The following is a 21,979-nucleotide window of genomic DNA, read 5'->3' on the forward strand; positions in this document are numbered from 1 at the left end:
CCCCAAAGGGTGGGAACATGTCCCCGCATTTCTAAAACGTTCTGCGGCTTTCCACAATGTGTTGTGAGGATCAATGAAACTACCCTTCCAGCACAGTGTGTGGAGACAAGGAAGGCATGGGGAGGCATGGCTGTGAGGCAGTTGCACTGGGTTACATCCAGTGCCAGCCGTACTTAGGGTAGACCCACTGAAATGAATGAACATGACTAGCTTAGTATCATTAATTTCATTGGGTGCCTCTCCATTATCGGTCTCTACAGCCACAGCAGGCACTGCAACCTTCCAACAATTTGACCTCACCCCCAAAGATGCACTCCTTCATTGTCTCCTGAGGCAGACGGATGATAAAAACAACAACTCCGAGTAGGACTCAGCTAAATACAACCCATTATTCCTAAAAGCATAGTGCAACAGGACAAGAAACTTTTCCCCGGGGCAACCAGGTGATGAACTGTGACTTTTGGAGATGTGAGGAATGACTGAACGGTCCATGCACTGGAAGGTAGGGATCGTTTTCTAGTTGCCTCGGCAACACAGTTGTATCTTCCTATCCTTTTGGCCCAATGTTTTCTCACCACTGCTGAAAGGTGGCTTCTTTTTGTATGGGTGTGGGGGGGAAGGTTTTCTATAAAGCCCCCTCACCCTGTTGATTCAGCCCTAGGGTAGACCAGGGTGAAATACCTTTATGACTGGATTCCCCTAGATATACAAAGCGGGCCTGAAGCTGGATGGATGGATGGATGGGGAGTAATATAGCTGGAAGGGTGAAATGACCTTGTGTTTGGGTGATTCAAGGAGATTTGAAAGCAGTGTCTGAAGCACTTGCTCTGCAGTGGCCTTTTCCCAAATGCAAGACCTCTGCTGATGCTGCAGTCATCATTTAATGAAAGCATACGTCCACATTCACTCTAAATGTCACAGGTGTTCCAAAAGAAAGAGAAGAGAGGTAGCCTGAAGACTTGTGTGATGCCTTGCTTTAATTAAACACGGATCACAACTGGAAAGAAGAGGGACCTGTTTCTCCAACTTTCATTTAAGCAGCATTAAAAATGGGATGGTGACCTTTTCCACAGCTAACCTTTAGTGACATCCCTGCTTCAGATCAGGATCTGCAAGCTGCATTTTAACCTTCCCCAACCCAGTGCTCTTCAGATATCACTGGCCCACAACTCTATTAATCTGTGATCGCTGCCCGTGGCTGATGGGAGTTGTAGTCCAATGACATCTGAAGGCAAGTGGGTTAGGGAAGGAGACTGCATTGGATCTCAGTGCCATTTTGCTATCTCAGCAGATGAATGTGGCTTCGCTATGCCAATTCCTCATAAAGGACTGGCTTGAAAGTCAATGACAGTTAAAAGAACATTTTGAGCATTCCAGTAATGGAATAAAAATAGGCGTCAGCAACACTGTCCTCTTAGCCTCTGCCCTCTAAGCTTGCTATCACTATAATTTCTCTCAATCAGCAGTTTTCCAGGGGCAGGATACAGTCTCAGAGGACATTTAGTTATCCACCAAGTAAACTTTCTGATGCAGATAACGGTAGGGACAGGTTTGTAAAGCTAGCCTGCTGCCGCGGGCAGGAACATGGAGAAAGGAATCCTTGCTTATTTGCGAAGCCCACTGCAGGATCCTGGGCCAATGATCATATCTCAGGTTAACCTACCAAACAGTGAAGCCATGAGGAGAAAGTGGAATAACCCTATGAGCACTTTAGGATATAATATAAATTGGATATAATATAATATTCGTATTTGCCACCTTTCCCCCATCTTTTTCTCCTTTCATCCACTTACTCTCAATTTTTTCAGGCTTTGAGGGGAATGATTGCATCATTCCAAATGAAGCACTGTGTTACTTCAAAGCCCATGAGAGAAAGAGTGGTGTCTGGGAGAGGCATGCATCTAAATAAAAAAGCAATTGGCTATTAAATATTGGCTGCCAAAACTGTATTCACAACTAACATCTTGCAGCACCTCATCAGTCACACTGGCCAACTGTAGTACCCAAAAGCTTACCAGGAAAAGGTCAGTTTATTATTGGATTCTTCACACTTTTTGCAATATAAATGTCAAAATCTTTTTGATATCAAAGTGTCACTTAGCAGCACCCTTTGCCACTGGAGGTTTATGGACAAGATCCAAATACTCTAAGGAAGGACACCATGCGTACCCAGTGCTAATCAGACAGAAGGGGGGCACAGAATATTCAGAATTGTAATGAGGGACCAGAGTGGAATGGTACTTCTAAATTGATGTGTCATGAAGCCCCTAAGTAGAAATCAAGGTTGTCCAGGAAACTCTGCCTTTCACAGAAAACTACAGCTTTTGCTCGGGATCATTCATTAAATACCCCCCACTCTCTGTCAACAAACAGGTCCACTGCAAACACTCAAGGGCCGGCAGTGCTTTTAAAACTTCCCATCCTACCTTCATACAGCCAGTCGCTGAGTCCATTGAAAATAACCTTGTCTTTCCCAGTGGAGACCACGCGGATGGCCTGCTTCCCCACATGGGCACAGTAGTAGATGTTGTTCTCAAAGATAAATATCTGCACAGAAACATAAGAGAGATTATGTTATTATGATCCAACAAATAAGACTCACCAGCAAAGAGCTCTGTGATCATGAGTACAGTACACTCATGGAAATAAGGGGAGCCACTTTTTGTGTTGCTAAGAGGTCTCCCCCGTCCCTGTCCGCGTTCCACAGTAGAGGAAGTTCTGCCTTGCAAGGCTTCCACCATCACTGATGCCCCACTGCGATGGAGAAGGCTGCCCCTAGGGAAATCTGCTCTCTGAGCAACTCTTTGAAGCAAAGTGTTACCTACATTATAAAGCACCCTTTTCTGAATCAAAACTAGAGGTGCGGTTTGAGGAAGGGGTTTTTGCTTAGTGGCAGAAAATGTACTTTGCATGCAGAAATTCGAGGTTCAGTTCTGGCACCTCCGATTTAGCAGAAATGACAATCATTTAGTAAGCAATGGAAAAGGCAAAAGCTCGTATGCTTTTCATGCAGAACTTTCCAGGATAAGTCCCCAGCATCTTCAAGAGAAAGGATCTCAGGCTGCAAAAGAACTCCACTTCACAAGCAGTGCCGGATTGACGTATAAGCTAAACAAGCTATAGCTTAGGGCCCCACTCTCTTGGTGGCACCCCAAAACTTAAAGAAAAAAACCTAGATATACATTTCCAAAATATAAGATAAAAAACAAATAAAATAAAACCTACATACAGCAACAGTCTTTTGTGTTGTGTAGGCTCCTATGATGTAAGTAATGGGCCTGCTAGCCTGCTCCCTAAAATATCACTGGTTTGCTCATTTCTATATACAGTGGTACCTTGGTTCTCAAACTTAATCCGTTCCAGAAGTCTGTCCCAAAACCAAAGCGTTCCAAAACCAAGGCACGCTTTCCCATTGAAAGTAATTTGTTGTTGACAAAGGACAGCTGGACATATAAAAGGCCCCATTATCTCCAGTAGCTCTTAGGGTCTCATCAAACCTAAATCTGGCCCTGTACACAAGCATCTTGCAGGATCAGACCAAGGCCCACCATCAGAAGAATTTTTGCAGCAAATCCCCAGCTGTATAAATGGGTCTTTGCCACAAGCGTCCTCTTATTAGGGTTTTAGTCTTGCTTTAAATGTATCTGCTGTCTTTGTGTCTTTAATTATATTGAGGCAGTGGTTTAAAAGGTGATTAATAAATCAATGAAAATAATAATATTATTGTAATGGTATTATTTGTTATAGACTATGCCTATTATGGTCATTTTCTTCTATATAAGAAGGCCTGCAGCAAAAATAAAATAAAAATAACAGAAACAGGATCTGATTAGCAATTAAGCCAGTCAGGATTCACCTGTTGGCTCACTTTTCTGTCCTCCTCTTTAACTAAATGCTGTGATTCCTAATACCAACAGTATAAATCAATAATAATAATAATAATAATAATAATAATAATTTTTATTTATACCCCGCCCTCCCCAGCCAAGGCCGGGCTCAGATGCAGGTGATTCTTGTTGCAGAAAATGTACACTCATTTTACAAATAATAAATTTGCAATATCTCTCCAATTTAAGGCTCCAGGGCTATATGCAATAAACAGGCATGTCAACATCAAAACATTTAGATTTAAGGGTGCATTATGTATTGTATGACTTTCAGTAGGTGCTTAAGGTTTGGATATTTGACATCCAAAGACATAAAGTGAGGCCTCTGTGCCAATGATAAAGCTGCAGTTCCCCACGTCATGCTTACAAAAGAGGTAAGAGAAGGAAATTAGATTTGCTTTTCACTGTACTATATTTCCTGTACTATAACAGTGTGAGCGTGAGCGTGAGCACACATTTCAACCAGAGAAAAACTGGAATGGATCCCAAAGCGAAGGGAGATCCAAATTTAATTTCAGCAGCTGTTCCAGCAAGTTTGCCTAAGGATAAAAAAATTACAGTGAAATTTTAAACGTTTTTATGTATTTCAAATCTTTGTGGAGTTTTTTTTTTTTTAAAGGCATTAAAAAGAGCTGTGTCCAATTGATGCTTGCTGGGAGAAAATAAGCCACGACATACATTAAATAATTTCCCTTTTCTTCTCTTTCAAACCCCATCTTCTTATCTAGATATTAAAAGTATGGTGAGGCACACAGAATAAAACCAGAGAAACAGGATAATATAGTGTTTAGAGGGGCGGAACTGTAGCTCAGTAGTACAGGACATCTTTTACCTGCAGAAGATGCCAGTTAATCCCAACTACCTCCAATTAATAAGCTTAATTAGCACTTTCAGAGCCTGCTGGAGACATTCTTACTTAGAGAAGTCTACCCAGATGTTTATAAAGTTTGTAGGAGTTTTAATTTGTTTTAGTCTATTATATCACGATTTTAACCTTACGTATGTTTTAAATTACGGTTGTAATTTTGTTTAGTGATAGATTTAAATTTTTTTGCAAGCCCTTTTGAGTTTTTTCTACACTCAAGTGGTATATAAATTTATTGGAATGAATAAATAAGTTTTGTTAAAAGCACTATCTAACCTTAAGACCTTGGAGAGCTGCTTTCTGTCAGAGGCTGGGTGAACAAACAATCTATCCATATATAAGGGAGTTTCCTATGTTCCTTCTCAGAGTGTAGGATTAGTGTGAAGGCTGGAGCTGGATTCAAAATCCTCCTAAGCCACGAAGCTCATTGGATGACCTTGGATTTTGTGGTGAGGATAAAAGCAGAGTAGGAAGACCATGCATGCTACTCTAAATTTTGATCAAGGGTGAGATTAAAATAATTGTAATTATTACAATTGTTATGGCCTTGTATATCTGAAGGAGCATCTCCACTCCATCGCTCAGCCCGGACACTGAGGTCCAGAGCCGAGGGCCTTCTGGCGGTTCCCTCCCTGCAAGAAGCCAAGTTACAGGGAACCAGGCAGAGGGCCTTCTTGGTAGTGGTGCCCGCCCTGTGGAATGCCCTCCCATCAGATTTCAAGGAGATCAACAACTATCTGATGTTTAGAAGACATCTGAAGGCAGCCCTGTTCAGGGAAGTTTGTAATGACTGATGTTTTAATGTATTTTTAATCTTTTGTTGGAAGCTGCCCAGAGTGGCTGGGGAAACCGAGTCAGATGGGTGGGGTATAAATTATTATTATTATTATTATTATTATTATTATTATTATTATTATTATTAAAATGGAAGCAATGATACGGCTTAGCATAACATCTGAACAAGTCCAGCATCTTGTAGGCAACCCATAAGGTAAATAAAGCAGCAATCAAGATGTCATGGGAAGCCGTAGCTGGAACATGTTTAAAAGCATTTAAACTTTTGATGTCTATCAACATAAATGGGTTTATATTCTTCAGGGTACCCATGACAAATACATTTTGAGATGCTTCATGAAATATGCTCCTAACATTTTAACTGCTTTGATCATTTTGACATCAAAAAGGGGACAGACGTATCCCAAAATAGCTTTAATTCTTGGAACTGGCCAATATATTATATGAATTACAGGCAATATAACTTTTAAGAGGCATTTGGTTCTCATTATGTTATGCATGCCGAATAATAGTCCATTACTTCCTCTAGTCCCCTCTAAAGAAAGATACGTTTTATGTGAAAACCCATGTCATCACCCAATACAGATGAGTCATTCAGATGCATGCCTTTGGCTGAATGAGGTCTAATCACAGATAAGAGGATCTCGCATGGCTGGGATAAAGTTTAAAGGGTACCACTGCTCTCTCCATCAAATCCTTGGGAGTATGGAATATGGAGCAACCCCATGCAAGGAAAAATAGGACAGCTAATGAAAAACAGATGTGGTCCATGAAGCCAGTGGTTAACATTGTCAGGGCAACATCTTAAAACATGCGTTAGAGCAGGGATTGTTCAAGCACCACCCATACCAACCAGCATGGCCAATGTTGAGGGATGATGGGAGTTGCAGACCAGCATGTTGCCAGCCCTCCCTGTGAGGGGGAGGTAGAAAAAAAAAACCCTCCGGGCTGCAGCAGAGTTTCAGCAGGAAGCAGACTGTTCAGATATGTAGCATTCCGAATTTCTTTATTTCTTTACAGTAAATTAAAACAACAAAGCATAGCTAGTGTGAGCTGAGTGCTTCACACACAGGTCTCCTCTGCATGAGAGCGGAGAGAACAAAGAGCGGAAGTTACAGAAGTCAACTTCCGTTCGCGTACAGGAATGTAAACATGGATATCATGTTACATCAGCAATGGGGAATGAAATTACTGACACAGCATCACCTGGATGGACCAAGCTTAACCATCCTCAACAGGTACCTCTGTTGTGGTGGTCTCCAGTAGGTGCTAATAGACCAGGAAAATAGCAGGAGAGGGAAGGGTTACTGCCCCTTCCCCAGAGCTGTGATCCCAGTCACTTTATCAGCTCCCATCACCACTAGGGCTCCACTGAAATACAGTGGTACCTCAGGTTACAAACACTTCGGGTTACAGACTTCGCTAACCCAGAAGTAGTACCTTGGGTTAAGAACTTTACCTCAGGATGAGAACAGAAATTGCGCAGTGGCGGCGGGAGGCCCCATTAGCTAAAGTGGGACCTCAGGTTAAGAATGGTTTCAGGTTAAGAACGGGCCTCCAGAACGAATTAAGTTCATAACCAGAGGTACCACTGAAAAAGCAAGGTAAAGGAGAGACTGCAGAAGAGGTAGCTGGAACTTATTTGCAATTCCTGAATCTTCAAGACAGACACAAATAAAGCCACACTTTTATGACAGAAATTATAGCCCTTGCCGTGACAAACAGCTCCAGGGAGTTACCGGATCCCTGTTGCCATGTGAGGAATTCAGTGTTAAGTTCCAATGAAATTAATCGACGTGACTAGCTCAAGGGTATTAATTTAAACGAGTCTACTCTGAGTAAAAATTAGTTGACCAGAACCCAAAGTGTTGGAGTGTGTATCCATACACACATATCAGCAAAGAGATGTGTACCATTTTATCAAGAAATTTTAAATCTCATACAGCAACCTGATATAGCACAATATAATCGTTGGAAGATTTGGAGGGCTGATGGCATATTCACAGAGACACATTCAGTGTCGATGCCAAAGAATGGGCATGTGCATAAGTTCTAAATGGGCTCATGCCATGAAAGGACAAAGCCTGGCAGAAGGATTTCCAGTTGGAGGAAGTCAGTTTTAATACACAGCAACAGAAAGGAGATTCACGTATGTGGGTATCTGCCCTAGATGAAAGGGAGCCATCAAAGTTTGCAGTTCTAATAACACTTACATAGGAGTAAAAGTCATTCAGTTCACTGGGACTAGCAAGAAAACATACTGAGGACAGCAGTGCAAGATACTCTATATATGTACTACACACATATGTAAACATTTGAAATTAGATTATATCTGGAAAAGTAAAACAGAAGTCCAATTTCCCTATTATGGTGGCCATGTGCTATTCTTAAAAAAGAGATCTTCATGTCTGACTCTGCTTCTGGAAACTAGCAAATCAGGTTAGTGGAATTATTAGTTTCAAGTATTTCAAAACAGGCTCTGCAAGGTCACCATAATTGTGAAATGCTCCATAGTTTGTATCAAGCAAAGCTGGTGCAGCCTGTGTCTTGTTCTGCACAATGTTTAGACAATCTTCCTTTTCAGGGTTTCCCCTATAGATTTCACATATGAAAACCTACGGCATATTTGAAAGCACTAATGGCACATTTGCAGGCTTCCCATCACCAGAAACTCTCAAAGCATATATGAGTGGCAAAGCAGGAAGAATACTAAATGAGAAACCTCCAGTTGCAGATGGTCACTGAAATATGCAGCCCCTTTCTCACATTCCTTAAGTGGTACAGTCCCATCAGAGCTACTCCACAGACCTTTCTGAAGGTGTAACTTACACAGCATCTTGCCACTGGAACCATCTAGGCTTGGACTGGAATAAAGCAAGAAATATTTCCCAGCAACACAACCTGAGGCTGGAGACCCCCTCCACACTCCCAAAACTGAAGGCAAGCAGAAGGAGACATTGTATATTCATCCCATTTTTGTATCTGGCAAACAGGTGCTGCTTTGTATATTATTTCAGATACCTGTTTGACCGGAAGCATCAGGGAGATATATCCATGCCCATGCCATGGAAAAGGTAATCTTACTGAAACCACTTTGAATTATTTAGAGAATTATTGTCTGTTCTCAACTTCTTAACTGGAGATTGAAGGGTCTGAGACTGAAACCTTAATATCTGCAGAAGAAATGCTTTGGCTAGTGGTTTTCAACCACTGTGTCGTGGCACCCTGGGGTGCCTTGAATGATGGTGGGCAACACTGGCCTCTGTCCCTCTTTCCTTCCCTACCTCCTCTGATGCCCTCTTGTGTCTTGGCCTCCCAAAGGCTTAGATAGCTGTTGGTTGCAGCAGCCCTGGTTACAAGGTCTTACGGTGCCTCTGGGGCTGGCCAGGGGGTGCTTCTCAGGCCCCTGTGGGGCAGTGTGAGGAGGTACCTCTCTTTGGGGCAAGGGGGCAGCTCAGAGGCCAGGGGCGGCAGTAGTGGCTGCCCAGAGAACTCCCAAGGAGAGGGGAGAGGAAGCTGAGGGAACACTCCACAAGGGAGGGTGTTCGAAAAAGGGTGAGAGGCTGCCAGCTCTGCAGGCAAGGGGTGACACAACTGGCTTCCTGAGCCCCACAGGGCTGCCGCAGAAAGAATGCAGTTGGTCAAGGGAGCCTTGGACTCAAAAGGAACTGAAAACCTCTGCTTTAGCCACTAAGCTATGGCTTCTTCCTATATGTATTAAGGCTGACATTACTTGCTGAGGATGTGTCTGCTACAATATTCCAACCAGTTCTAACAACTTGCCTTAATTGTGCTTACGCTGTAATGTTGGTGAGTTGTGGAAAAGGTGTTTGTTTGTGAGAGTAACTCATATCCTCTTTAAAACTGGAACGGTCTCTTGTACATGATTTCAAGCTTATTCTGTGAAAATTGTAAGCCGCCAAACTCAATATATACGAAGGAGATGTGGCAGGAATAATTTTATGGTACTCTAATTCAAAAATTCCTCCTTTCGGAGCAGACACTGAAGAAAAGATGTTTCATTCTTGTATTCTCCATCTACTTTTCAGATGTCATTGTAACACTGATTGGGAGGCCTCCTTTGCACGGCTCAGTCATTCGAGCATTATAAATACATCCTAGAGCACATTTATATTTTGAAAGCTGCCCCCTGCTCCTCTCCCCAGCGAATGTACACACTCTCTCTCTTCAGAACTATAACTTGGGCTTTGCAACCAAGCAGCTGCAATAATTTAGACACATTTAAAGAAATCTCTGCAGCTCATTTCAGCTGCCTTGCAGAACTAAAAAGAGCCTTTCAATGCGTCCAAATAGAATATTGGCTGGATGCAATTTTGCATCCCAGGCTTCTAAAGTAGTCATTTTAAATGATAGCTGCCTTGTTATATTACTTAAAGTATGTATCAGCAAATGTGTCCTTTATTATGAACCCTGAATTGTGCTTTTAAATTCTGCATGATGGATTATCTTGTATTCTGTAACCTAATATCACTGATGCTTATGTAGGGCACCACTCTAAATTAGATCTCTTCATGTGAAATGAAACATGCTGCTTCATTGATAATATTTTATTACATTAACGGGACATTAGAATAAGGAGAGAAGATGGCTTCGTGGTTAGCATAAATAATGAAGCCCTGGGAGTCCTGCTAGGCAACCTCTGGTGGGATGACTCAACAAGTTCAAGCCAAGGGAGAGATGGAGAACCCATAAGAGCATTGCTATGAGGCCTGGGTTCAGATAATGGCTCGCTATCAAAGTCTCACCCTTTCGTTAAGCAAAACAGGATGGGAAGTTTTCTGTCCTTTTCTCACCAGGATGAGCAAGGTCAGAAATGGGCAGGAACTCTGAGGGAAAGACAGAAAATTGCTCATCTCAAATACCCTCCTACTAAGGAGGCATTAGCCAAGAACATTATTAAAATTCCAGATTTTCCAGTAGTTGGCTACCTCTTCTAGTTCCAACAGGACAGCACTTAGCCCTGAAGCTTCACTTTAATGACAGGTATACTTTCCTCTTCGCCCCTCTTTCCACTCCTAGTGTGGGTTTATGGCAAAATTGCCACGCTCACATTTCTGTAGGCCTTTTAGAATAAGTTAGGGGATTTTTTTACTCTTTAATCAAGGTGTGAATGCAGTGCAGGATTTGCTACCTGCTTAGACTGTAACTCTGCGGTCTGAAGCAGCATTTACCGTATATATTGTCAGTCTTATTTCATATAATAAACCAAGCTTTCTTTATTCCTTTGTGTGAGGGCTTCTTGTGGGCATAAGGTTAACACACATCCATAACAAGCACACATCATAATGCCAGAAAAATATCCTAAACCTCTCAGCAGTGTATATATGGACATACACAAGTGCTGGCAAGTCCAGGTACACACTTGCAATGCTTTTTCTGCTTACTCGGTAATGCATTAGTGGCTGCCAGGGAGTGGAATATGAGGATCGACACCACGGTGTCTGGGTGAGATGCTGACAAAAGCTTCTTTCGGGGGAGAATAGCATGGGCATTTTCATCAGACTACAGTGTGGAGGAAGGAAGGTTTATGTGCCCTGATTCCCCCCCTCCTCCTCCATCCCAATGCTGCTATTTAAAAGTGGGCAATTTAATTATATTCATAAAACTAACACTGTGTCTAGCTTGGCACTCAATCCATGCCGACCGACAGCCAAGTTTCCTTAGCCTTGCCTTAGGACTTGCATGAATTCAGAGTGCACCCTGGAGTGCAAACAACACTCCTGTGTAGCTGCACATTGTATGGGAAAGTTGGCGGTGATGGACGCACTACATTTGCAGCCGTGCTGAGCTTGGCTCCCTTCAGCTAGATTCAGAACTGGGTCAGCAATTATGAGCATCACTGGACAGTTCCAGGACTAAATTATGATTTATTTCTGAGAGTTCCAAATTGACCTGTAAAGCTGCCTGCACCTTATTATACTGCCGGAGCCTCAATATCCCTGATTCCTAGAGGTTTAAAAACAATCCTTTTGGGCTCACTTGCTTTGAGCTCAGGTTAGTGAGGTGGGGTGGGAGGAAAAAGAGACTTAAAACCACATCTGTTCTCCATTTGTAATTGCAGACAAACTTGTCAAGTAAATGATTCTATATTATTAACACATGCGAGCACCACGGCATAGTAAATTCATAATCTGAACCAAGAAATGAGAACTTTTGTAAGAACTTGGTCGTTGAGTGTGGCAGGGTGGAAACATTGGAACTCCCTGCCTATTGAGCTCAAGCAGGTGGCTTCACTTTACACTTTTTGGTGCCTGCTAAAAACATCCTTGTTTAGACAAGCCTACCTTAGGCGCTTAGAAAGCTGAGGCGATTTTATTCTTTTTTAGTATATTAACTTTTGTATGTTTTAAAGTAGCATTTTATTTTTTCTTGATTTTACTGTTTTATCTTTTTGTAACCTGCTTTGAAGTGTTTTGTGTGTTGTTTTTTCACAAACAAGTGGTGCATAAATTTTATGAAACAATAAATAAAAATAAATGAACTTTGGCAGTTAACAGTTACAGTGGTACCTCGGGTTACATACGCTTCAGGTTTCATATGCTTCAGGTTACACACTCCGCTAACCCAGAAATAGTGTTTCAGGTTAAGAACGTTGCTTCAGGATAAGAACAGAAATTGTGCTCCGGCAGCGCAGCGGCAGCAGGAATCCCCATTAGCTAAAGTGGTGCTTCAGGTTAAGAACAGTTTCAGGTTAAGTACAGACCTCCGGAATGAATTAAGTACTTAACCCGAGGTACCACTGTACAGCTGTCAGGAGCTTGTCTGCCATTTCCTATCTTTTCACCAAAGATAAGCTTCTGAGGAAACACAGCATTCCTTAGAACAGGTTGGAGAGTCAGTGGCCTCCAGATGGCACTAGACCTCAAGTTTCAGCCCCAGTCAGCATGGCCAATAGTCAAGGATGATGGGAGTTGTAGTTAAGCATCTTCTGGACAGCCATAGGTTAAGTTACCAGATTTTTTTCAATGAATCCAGGGACACTTTTCAACTCCCTACTAAATAGATGGATTTTGTCAGGGGACTGATTTGTAATTGAAATGGGGATGTCTGGTAACCTTATCATAGGCTGCCCGCCCTAGCACAGAGTCTGAAAACTACCATTTTAGGTGTTATGCAAAATTCCAGGCTCCTCACATCTTCCTCAAGCTAAGAGTAGACATAATGAGATTCCTCCTTTGCCCTGACAGACTTCCCTTTCCAAATTGTTTAATGGATTGTTTCTCTTGAGGCTATCCCTTTGACATCTCCTCCAAATGAACAGATAGGTATGGCTATTAAATATTATGATATTCTCCATTCCTGGCTTCCTGCTTACCTCCTACAAGTCACCTAAACCAACCTAATGACACATGGTGGACTGCAGCTTAATTTTGACTCAGATGTCACCGCAAATGAAAAGATATGAGAGAATCGAATCGTGGAAAGTTAATGGCGCGGGCTCTGTGAAACCCGGCTCAGAAACAAACACACCCGCCAGGTTTATGTTTGTGCACAAATCGAAAGAGCTGGCTGGATTGAAATCGGCAACCAAAGAGCCTTTCATGAGGCTCTTCCCCACTTCCAAAACTGCCCTGTACAACTTCCTCAGACTCATTGAGACCCACAGGCCTGAGTTCAAGTCAGTGAAAAATATAATGAATGAGAAGTGTCAGAAGTGCCGCTGCCGCCTTGCGGTCCAGATGTAAGAGTCCGTGCCTCTAGCAATTCAGTGGCAGAGCGCATGCTTTGTGTGTAGATGGTGCCGTGAGCAATCCCATAAATTTTCACTTTAAAGGACAGCAGCACCATGGAAGAGCTATCCGTCCCTGTCTTTGGAATGCCGATGCCCATAAAAAGAGGCAGGGGTTAGATGCCCCTGGGGCGAAGGCAGGTGCTGTGACTCGGTTGAGAACGCAACTCTTTAGCCCTTAGCAGGTGTTCATTCAGCAACTATTAGGGATGACCAAATCTGTCATTGTTGGTAACTCTCAGTTTCTCATTCCTCTAATCTTAAGTTCAGTTGTCTACATTTCCACAGAAGTGTTCAATCGGTTTTTTAAATAAAAGTCCTCATGAAAACGCACGAACATTTTTGCGCAGGGTTTCCCAAACTTAGGTCTCCAGCTGTTTTTTTGACTAAACTCCCTTCATCCCTAGCTAGCAGGACCAATGGTCAAGGATGATGGGAACTGTAGTTCCAAAACTGACGGAGACCCAAGTTTGGGAAACCCTGTTTTAGAACAAATTTCTCCAATGTACACTTGTCTGTATGCAATTTTGCCCAATATACACAGTTTTTGCATAGCAAAATATCTCTTGATATAACACATTTTTGTATATTGTTTTTCTAACATTATACATTGTTATGCAAACTACACATTGCCTTGGTGGAGAAATATACCGCAAATTCTTAGAAGTGTGAATGTCAATTGTTGTCACACTCTCCTTCGGCCTTCTCCACATTGCTTGACTTGAGAGATGCACTGCAAAATAAGTGCAAATTTCAAAGGATGACTGTGTTTCAATTTGTGTATTGTTTTGGAAAACGATGAATTTGGTAGGTTCACCTTTATATGCAAACTTAATTGAATCCCTACCACGGCTGATTAGGGATTTATCTATGAGAAGCTCAGTTACAGGGAATAAACTTTCCTGGAAGTAGCCTTGTTCACAGTTACCAATAGTGCAATATGTGAGCATGATCACAGAATCATAGAAGCGTTGGAAGGGACCCTGAGAGTTATCTAGTCCAACCTCCAGGAATCTCCAAAGGGGGTACCCCATCCAATCTGAAACCATACCAGACCCTGCTTAGCTTTGCAAATGTGCTAGCAGTTTTATTGCTGCACCACTAGGAAGGTTTGCTTGTGTGCAATATGGAGCCACGAGTGAGCATTGGCTGTGTTACAGCGTACATTCTCAAAAGGCCTGGACAATGAGTAAGATCTCAGAATCTTCTAGAACACCCACCGTTTCCAAGGCAGGCAAGGAAAGATTGAAAATTTTCACTGAACACAAACTATTTGTATGTCAGCACCTTAGGTAAACACTGGCAGCACCTACTGCTTTCACAGCAATCAGTAAGGACAGAAAGGGATACATGGAGGATTGGTTGATGAGATGTCTACATCCATGGTGTATCGTTCTATTGCCTGCTCTAAGCACCAAATTGGAAACTGAGGCTTATTCCTCCCCAAAGCAGGTACTGTGCAGAATAAAAGGAGAACACTCTCCCCACAGAGCTTATTGCAGCTTATAGTTTGTACAGTTGTTTCCATCTGAACTGCTGGTGGAGGAGGAACCCAGATAGGACTTCCTGCGTGCCCAACTAATGCACAAGACTGAAAACAGAAATGCACATAATTTAATCACCCACTCTCAACCGTGGATGCACTCCGTTCGTAGAAAGCAAAAACAAACCAATTAAAGAACTGAATAATAGTAGTAAATCATTTTCTCCCTCCTAACTCCTTCAAGAGCTCCTGAAGTCAGTCTCTGGTTATTGCAGGAGTGCTTTATTTTATGCACAGCTGCGTCATGTGACACGGTGCTAATCCAATGATCGCGAAGAGCAAAAGGAAACCGGCTGTGGGGAAACTCAATGCACAAGACTGGCAGCATTGCAGAGCATCCTCAAAGGATCAGACTGAGCCATCAGCATTTCCTTCGCTCTCTCTTCTCTCCATCCCTGCCTCCTGTGCAAGACAGAGACTGCCCCACCCCATGGTTCTATCAGCGGTGAAACTGCTTGCTTGGTCTGCAGGAAGAGGGCCTGTTTCAAAATTATTCAAGGCACGTACAAAGATGAGGAAGTCATGCTACTCCACGAGAAAGCCCTTGAAACTCGGAGTTGTGCAATACCTACTTTGGGGAAGGGATATAGCTCGGTGGGAGAGCATCTACTTCACATGCAGAAGGACCCAAATTCAGTTCCCGGCAGAGGGATAGTCTGCCTCAGTCTGAAGAAGGTTCCTTTTATTAGAACCAACCACAAATGGCACAAAATAGTGAGCAACAGTGAACTAAAAACCTTGCTCACTTTTCTGACATTTTGGTTGCCTTTTATTAAGGTATTGTCCAGCTGTGGACTCTGGAATGCATAGAAATAGTATGTGCTTTAATTTGTTTACTGTAATGCAAAAGGCTCCTATTGCTATGCCATTTTCATTATCCCTGAACCTCCAGTTTCAGAGGCACTCTACCTCTGAATACTCGTTACTGGAGGACAAACAACAGGGAAGGCTCTTGCCTTTTTGGCTTTATTTGTCAGGCTTCCCAGAAGCATCTGGCTGGCTGCTGCTGGGACTAGGCAGACTTCTGATTTTATCTAGCAGAGCAATTTTTATATGCGTGCATTGTTTTTAATCACGTAAATGCTCCCGCAGCCCAAAAGGTGTGTTTGCCACCCCATTCTTGATAAACTTCACAAACAGCTCCATGACTTCCATTTTACAACTGGAGAAGCAGAGCCAGGTTTGGCCTAATCCACATCTCAGTGCTGCTTCTCATTTTACATGATGTACTGTGTGCAGATACCCAACTACCTTCTTGACAGCTGCAGTTCACATTGGTGCAAATGAATTTGTAACGAAACAGCCACTTGCAAAAGGTTTCCTTACCAGCTGTTGGCCTTTGGGTCCCCATCCTGCATACTGAAGCTTTGTATTGCTAACTTCGGGAGGATACAAATTTTGAGGTTCCCTGAAGATAAAAAGAAAAGAAAGGGGAGAAGTAAGAATTTCAGCTGCATTAATACCTGGGATCGAATTTTACAAGAGCCAGTATCCAAAAAGTTATTTTACGGTTTATCTCCAAGAGGTTGTGTGTGTCCAAAGAGCCCTTTTGACCATTCCACTTTTAGCAGCAGACAACCCCTTCCCTGCATTTATCGCCACAAACTTGCAAACACTTTTCCTTCTGGCTTCCATGATGCTGATTACAATGCAGCAAGGTGTGTTGTGTTAGGAGTAGGGATGGGAGGGTGTGTCAGTTTTGGTTCTCTTGGTTTCACATTATTCCAGTCATAGATTCAGTTCTCCACATTTGTGCAGTAATTTGTGGTATCCCCCCCCCCAAAAAAAAAATTTTTCTCATGAGAAAAATCTAGCATTTTAGTGTGAATTTCTTGTCTAACCCCCTGCAATGCAGAAATATGCAGCTATCCCATACGGGAATCAAACATGCAACCTTGGCATTATCAACACCACGCTGTAACCAACTGAGCTACCCATGTGGCAGGCATAATGTTTTTGCATCGAAAGGGCAAACTATGCTGTTTCAAGAGGCTTGCAGATTATATGGATGGGACAGTGAAATTATATGCATGCCTATGAGAAGGGAGTCCCACTGCGTTCAATGAGGTTTAGCCCCAGGTACATGGATACCAGTCTTAAGTCTGCCATGGTTCGTCTGTCACATGCAGCAACAGTTTTGTGTTAGCGCAGTCACTTGGGTGGCAGGTTGGGCAAGACAGAGGTGAAACCATATGCCACTCTCTTCCTGTACACTTAGCCCATTTTCTCAATATGTCAACTCGGTTGAAAAGGATAAAACAGAGATAGTAAGTAATGCACTGTGACAGCCCACTCTGTAGCAACTGATGCTAGCAATCTCAAGCCATGTGTTCACCCCCTAAACGGTGTTAATGTAGAACAAGCTGTGATTATAACTGTGCTTAGGAGAAGGGAAGGAACACACACACACACACACACACACACACACACACACACACACCTCTACCCAAGGTTGCTAATTTTTATTGCTGCTGGCAACACATACAAATTCAGGCGAGCTTTTCCTATGAAGAAGGTGAAGCAATGAGGGGAATTTAGGGCACAAAAACAGGGACAGTAAAATTATACCCTGCTTCTACTTCATTGTCCCTTTTTTAGAGGCTGCTCTCATTTGAACCAGTCACTTCATCCACAGAGGGGGAATTAAGGCTTTATTCCTGGAAAAACTTCCAGTGTGCATTACAACAGCACTGGATGCTCATATTGCCAACTCTATTGCAGGCAAGTGGGAGGTTTCCCTGTAATCAGCAAAGGACTGCACACAACACCAGGTTATCAATTAAATTGAAACTATTCTAACAAATCTAAATGAAGATCGTGCTGTGGAGAGAGAATGAAATGGTTGTGTCGGAAAAAGTTGCCTTGTAGACATGAAAGAGAGTTAGATCCACTTCCCTTAGGTACCCGCACAGACCTCATGAATTCGCAAATTCTGAGCAGACTTCCTTCTACATTTCCATGCTTTAGTCAGCATAAAGCTTGCAAATATGCAGCTCTCCATATATTTTCATTAAAATTGGCTATGAAATATCTACCTAGCATCATGGGAGACACCCCACATTTGTCCTGCTGCTGTTTAGAATCAGCTACCATAGAAGGAATTGTTCGTCCTTTCAAACGCATTTGAGAAAATTATGTGTAGAAATACCACACATATTCTGCTGACTTTGGAAGCTATGAGCTTTTTATGGTTCTGTACCTTCCAAGCCAACTTGGACTGGACAGAGGACACCTTCAGACAGACGGATGTCCTTTGACTGTCTTTCCAGAAAAGAGGACTGTAAAGTAGGACACATGGTAGTGACCCTAGTAGAGGGCAGAAAACAACAACCCACCCCAAAATCTTCAACAGGCTTTCTGAACACATGATCTTCTCTTGCCTAATAAAAATATTTGGGCAAGCGTTTCCCCTCTTGCTCAGAAAATGTTACAAAATGTTACGTTACACCTCCTATCCCCCATTTGCTGCCATTTTCCAAATCAACAGATTGTACACTTTACTTAAGGCTTGTAAACTAAAGCTTCAGGGAACGAATGTAGCATCAAGAAGCCACAGTCCCAATTATAAGCAATCATCCAGAGCACATAACAGACAGGCCCTGTCAGTTCCATTCACTGCTTCATCTTTCAGGAGAGTGAGATTCTATTACTAGGAGAATCTGAAGCACAAACCTGCTTTGATAACGGATAAGGGGTAACATAACACAGATGAATGAAGGCTCCCCCCCTTTTGTAACTGCCATATACAAGTTCTGCTGCTTTTAAAAGCTTTGTTTCCCTCCCTCTTTCTCCCCCGTCACTCTCTGTTATCTATTTTTAAAGATGAAAAATAATTCTAGCTATTGATCTACCTTCTGGTTAATTTTCTGATGCCTGTGGATGAAGCAAGTCTGCAAAACATTTCTGGCTTGCTTCCAAAATCTACAGTGACTTTGCAAACAACAATAGATGAGGGAGAAATGTAATATTGCAGCATTCAGGTGAATAATACATTGCCAAGCGATGCCTGGCTCAGCATCACTGCAGGTAACAATGGTTTATTGGTCTCATTTTTTAAAACTGGAGCGATTCCTTTTCAATTTATGATTAGACAAGCTGGAAAGGCTAGAGGCAGAAAAAAAGTTTTCAACAGAGTTGAAAGTTCATAGGAGAAGAACTATTGTTACTCTTGATGTACACAGCAATTCATTGTGCCTCTGGTCAACCTCAGTAAGGGAATCTTATTTTTCAAGCATTAGAAAAACCTGCAGAAACAATGTGACCAGGCTGATGTTGGGGTAAGCCATTCTGGCTGGGACTGATGGGAGTTGTGAAGTCCAACTGTACCTGCAAAACCATAGATTCCCTGTCCCTGGGCTAATGAGATACCATCTACAATGCTTTCCAATCCTGCTTCTTCTTCTTTCAATCAATAAGGCTTGAGTCTAAGCCTTTTGTCACAAATTAACTTAAGTGATCTGAGTTACTGTCAAACCCCAGCTCCTTCCTCAGTGCAGCTTCCCCTTGTTCTGCTCTTTCAAAATACCTATTCATCTGACTCAGGTTGAACTGAACCCAGAGTCAACAATCCTTGCCGAGATCAGGGCTTGCTCTAAGTCATGGAAGCCATGAAATAGATTGTCATGTATTGTGGAGGAGTCTCTCCAACCTTGCTCTGCCCTCCAGCTGTTGTTGGGGTCTACAACTCTCATCATCCCTGACCACTTGGCCATACTGGCTGGGGCTGATGAGAGCTGGAGAACAGAATGTGGGGACTACCACTTGCTGAACCTTCTGTCTCTTCTCTTGGTTCTGACCTTAGTATTAAGTACAACATATTCTCTAAGAATTAAATTTAACTCAATAAACATTCTTCTATTCTTCTATTGTTTTTCTGAGTCTTCCCTTGTGGTCTTATTTGTAGAACAAAGGCACATAAAAAAGCATTTGGAAGGTGGTCTTGAAATGCCACTGTATCATGGAACGCAGAGCCATGTTTCCAACAAACTCATTCATTTTTCTCTCGTGTTCCAGATCATTTATTATTTTCAGTATTTAACTACTCAGCCAGGGTTCAGTTAATTAATTTGCCTTCCATTCACTTCATTTCTGTCATGATATTTTGAGTATAATTACTCTTGTCACTGTGCAAAAGGTGTGAGCTTCACATATAATCTTCACCCAGAAGATGTGCTGACTTCTCTATGGAAGTCAGCATGCACGAAGATAAGTCAAGGGTTTATTTACATTCTTTCTTAATTTTTGCAAGTGATATCAATTAACGGGGAAGGCGAGAGTTACGGTGTTCTGTTTGAGATAACAAGTTGTTAAAGTGGTTAAGTATATTGCTGTTTAATGGCTGATAAGAGCTAATGGTTAGGAGGTAGTTGGAAACATCTTTGTGATTGAATTAGGGTGATCATTGCTTCTTTCTGCAAAACAAACAAAAAATAAAAATAAAACCAACCCTGCTGTGACTGGGGATCCCTCTGTTCATTCTGCTGGACCTCTGCCTCAGAATCCTGCCCTGACAGTGATCCTTGCAATGGACTGGACAGGAAGAGAGCATTGCTGGCTGGCACCCTGCACAGGAGACCCAACACTCTAATCTGCTGTTGCAGTCCTGAGGCACCATGAAGATGACCAAGGCTGCAGTCTTACGCTTATTCGTTTGAGAGTAAGTCTCACTGAACACATATATGCCTTAAAGGTAAAGGTAAAGGGACCCCTGACCATTAGGTCCAGTCGTGACCGACTCTGGGGTTGCGGCGCTCATCTCGCTTTATTGGCCGAGGGAGCCGGCGTACAGCTTCCAGGTCATGTGGCTAGCATGACTAAGCAGCTTCTGGCGAACCAGAGCAGTGCACGGAAACGCCGTTTACTTTCCCACCAGAGCGGTACCTATTTATCTACTTGTACTTTGATGTGCTTTTGAACTGCTAAGTTGTCAGGAGAAGGGGCCAAACAATGGGAGCTCACCCCGTCGCGGGGATTCAAACTGCCGACCTTCTGATCAGCAATGTCCTAGGCTCTGTGGTTTAACCCACAGTGCCACCCGCGTCCCTATATATGCCTTACTTCTGAGCAAATGTGCTTAGAATTGGGTTTCCTCAACTCTATGCACTGATTTGATGAATGGTTTATTAGGTTCATTGAAGTATATGGATGCATATGTAACATTTTGCAAAATTAAAATCTAAAGATGAACAACTACAGACTGAAATCCAAAATCCTATATATGAGTCAATCAATTAATGAGATTCATTCAGTAGGGACTGGGTGTACATCAAGTTGACATGCTGAACTCTAGCAGGCTGGTGCTCAGTTTTCTGCTCACTGGGATAACTGCATGTGATATAATCAATGTTTGTAGTGCCTTAGCCAATATGGGTTGATTCAGTTCCCCCACAGTCCTGCAAAGAATATGTCAAATATGCCAAACTGGCTCACTGCTCTTCCATTAATTCCTTGCGCATCCAACTGCCCTTCATCAGAAGTTGGAAGGTATGGAACATGGAGTCTCTTCCCTATGCACTTGGAGTTGTTCACTGCCTGGTTTAACTCACAGATGACTGCCTCTGCTTTGCAGTCTCTCAACTGCATTGGAACTGTGGCTGAAATGAAATGTCCCTATATAATGGCCAAAAAGAGGGCAGTATAGAAACAAATTAATGTTAGTGGCAGGCTAGTGAGTGTTGAGAAAAACATAAGCTTCCAGAAGGCACCAAGACACTTAGACAGAAAGAAAAGGCCTTGTTAAAAAAATACATGATTTGTTTACTTCAACACTTGCAAATGAGGAAAGGAGAAAAATGACAGGATGAGAAGCACTTCCCAGCAGACACACAAAAGTACAAGGAGAAAGAAAAAACACAGGAACTGTAGAGCTTACCTGAACAGATAATCAAAAAACCCCACACTCTCTGAAACTGTGTCTCAGAGAATGAATGGCATTCTGAATTCTAACAGAGCGTTTTATAACTGGGAGAAAATCTCCCTGACAGGATGATATGCCCCCTGTATAACCTGAACTTTGATACAAAACGTGCAATTATTAGTATGTGAAAAAGGTAATATTCCCTATGTGTTTGTTCAGGCAAGACACGGGTTCCTAAGAATGTAAGGAGAGCCCTGCTGCCTCAGCCCAAAGAGCCATGTAA

General features: G+C 42.5%; 1 protein-coding gene across 6 annotated transcripts in view; it reads right to left on the reverse strand.

The window, feature by feature from the left end:
- DPP6 (dipeptidyl peptidase like 6) overlaps positions 1–21,979 on the reverse strand; it is a 506,040-nt gene that overhangs the window by 71,381 nt on the left and 412,680 nt on the right. For all 6 annotated transcript variants that reach the window (XM_082192256.1, XM_082192258.1, XM_082192255.1 and 3 more), the window contains exons 7-8: positions 16,167–16,248; positions 2,427–2,547 (exon numbers count right to left, since the gene is read on the reverse strand). In XM_082192256.1, the coding sequence (XP_082048382.1) occupies positions 2,427–2,547; positions 16,167–16,248 (203 nt within the window). The remainder of the gene's footprint in view (positions 1–2,426; positions 2,548–16,166; positions 16,249–21,979) is intronic.

Source organism: Podarcis vaucheri, assembly GCF_965113315.1.
Source record: "Podarcis vaucheri genome assembly, chromosome: 12".
Lineage (NCBI taxonomy): Eukaryota > Metazoa > Chordata > Lepidosauria > Squamata > Lacertidae > Podarcis > Podarcis vaucheri.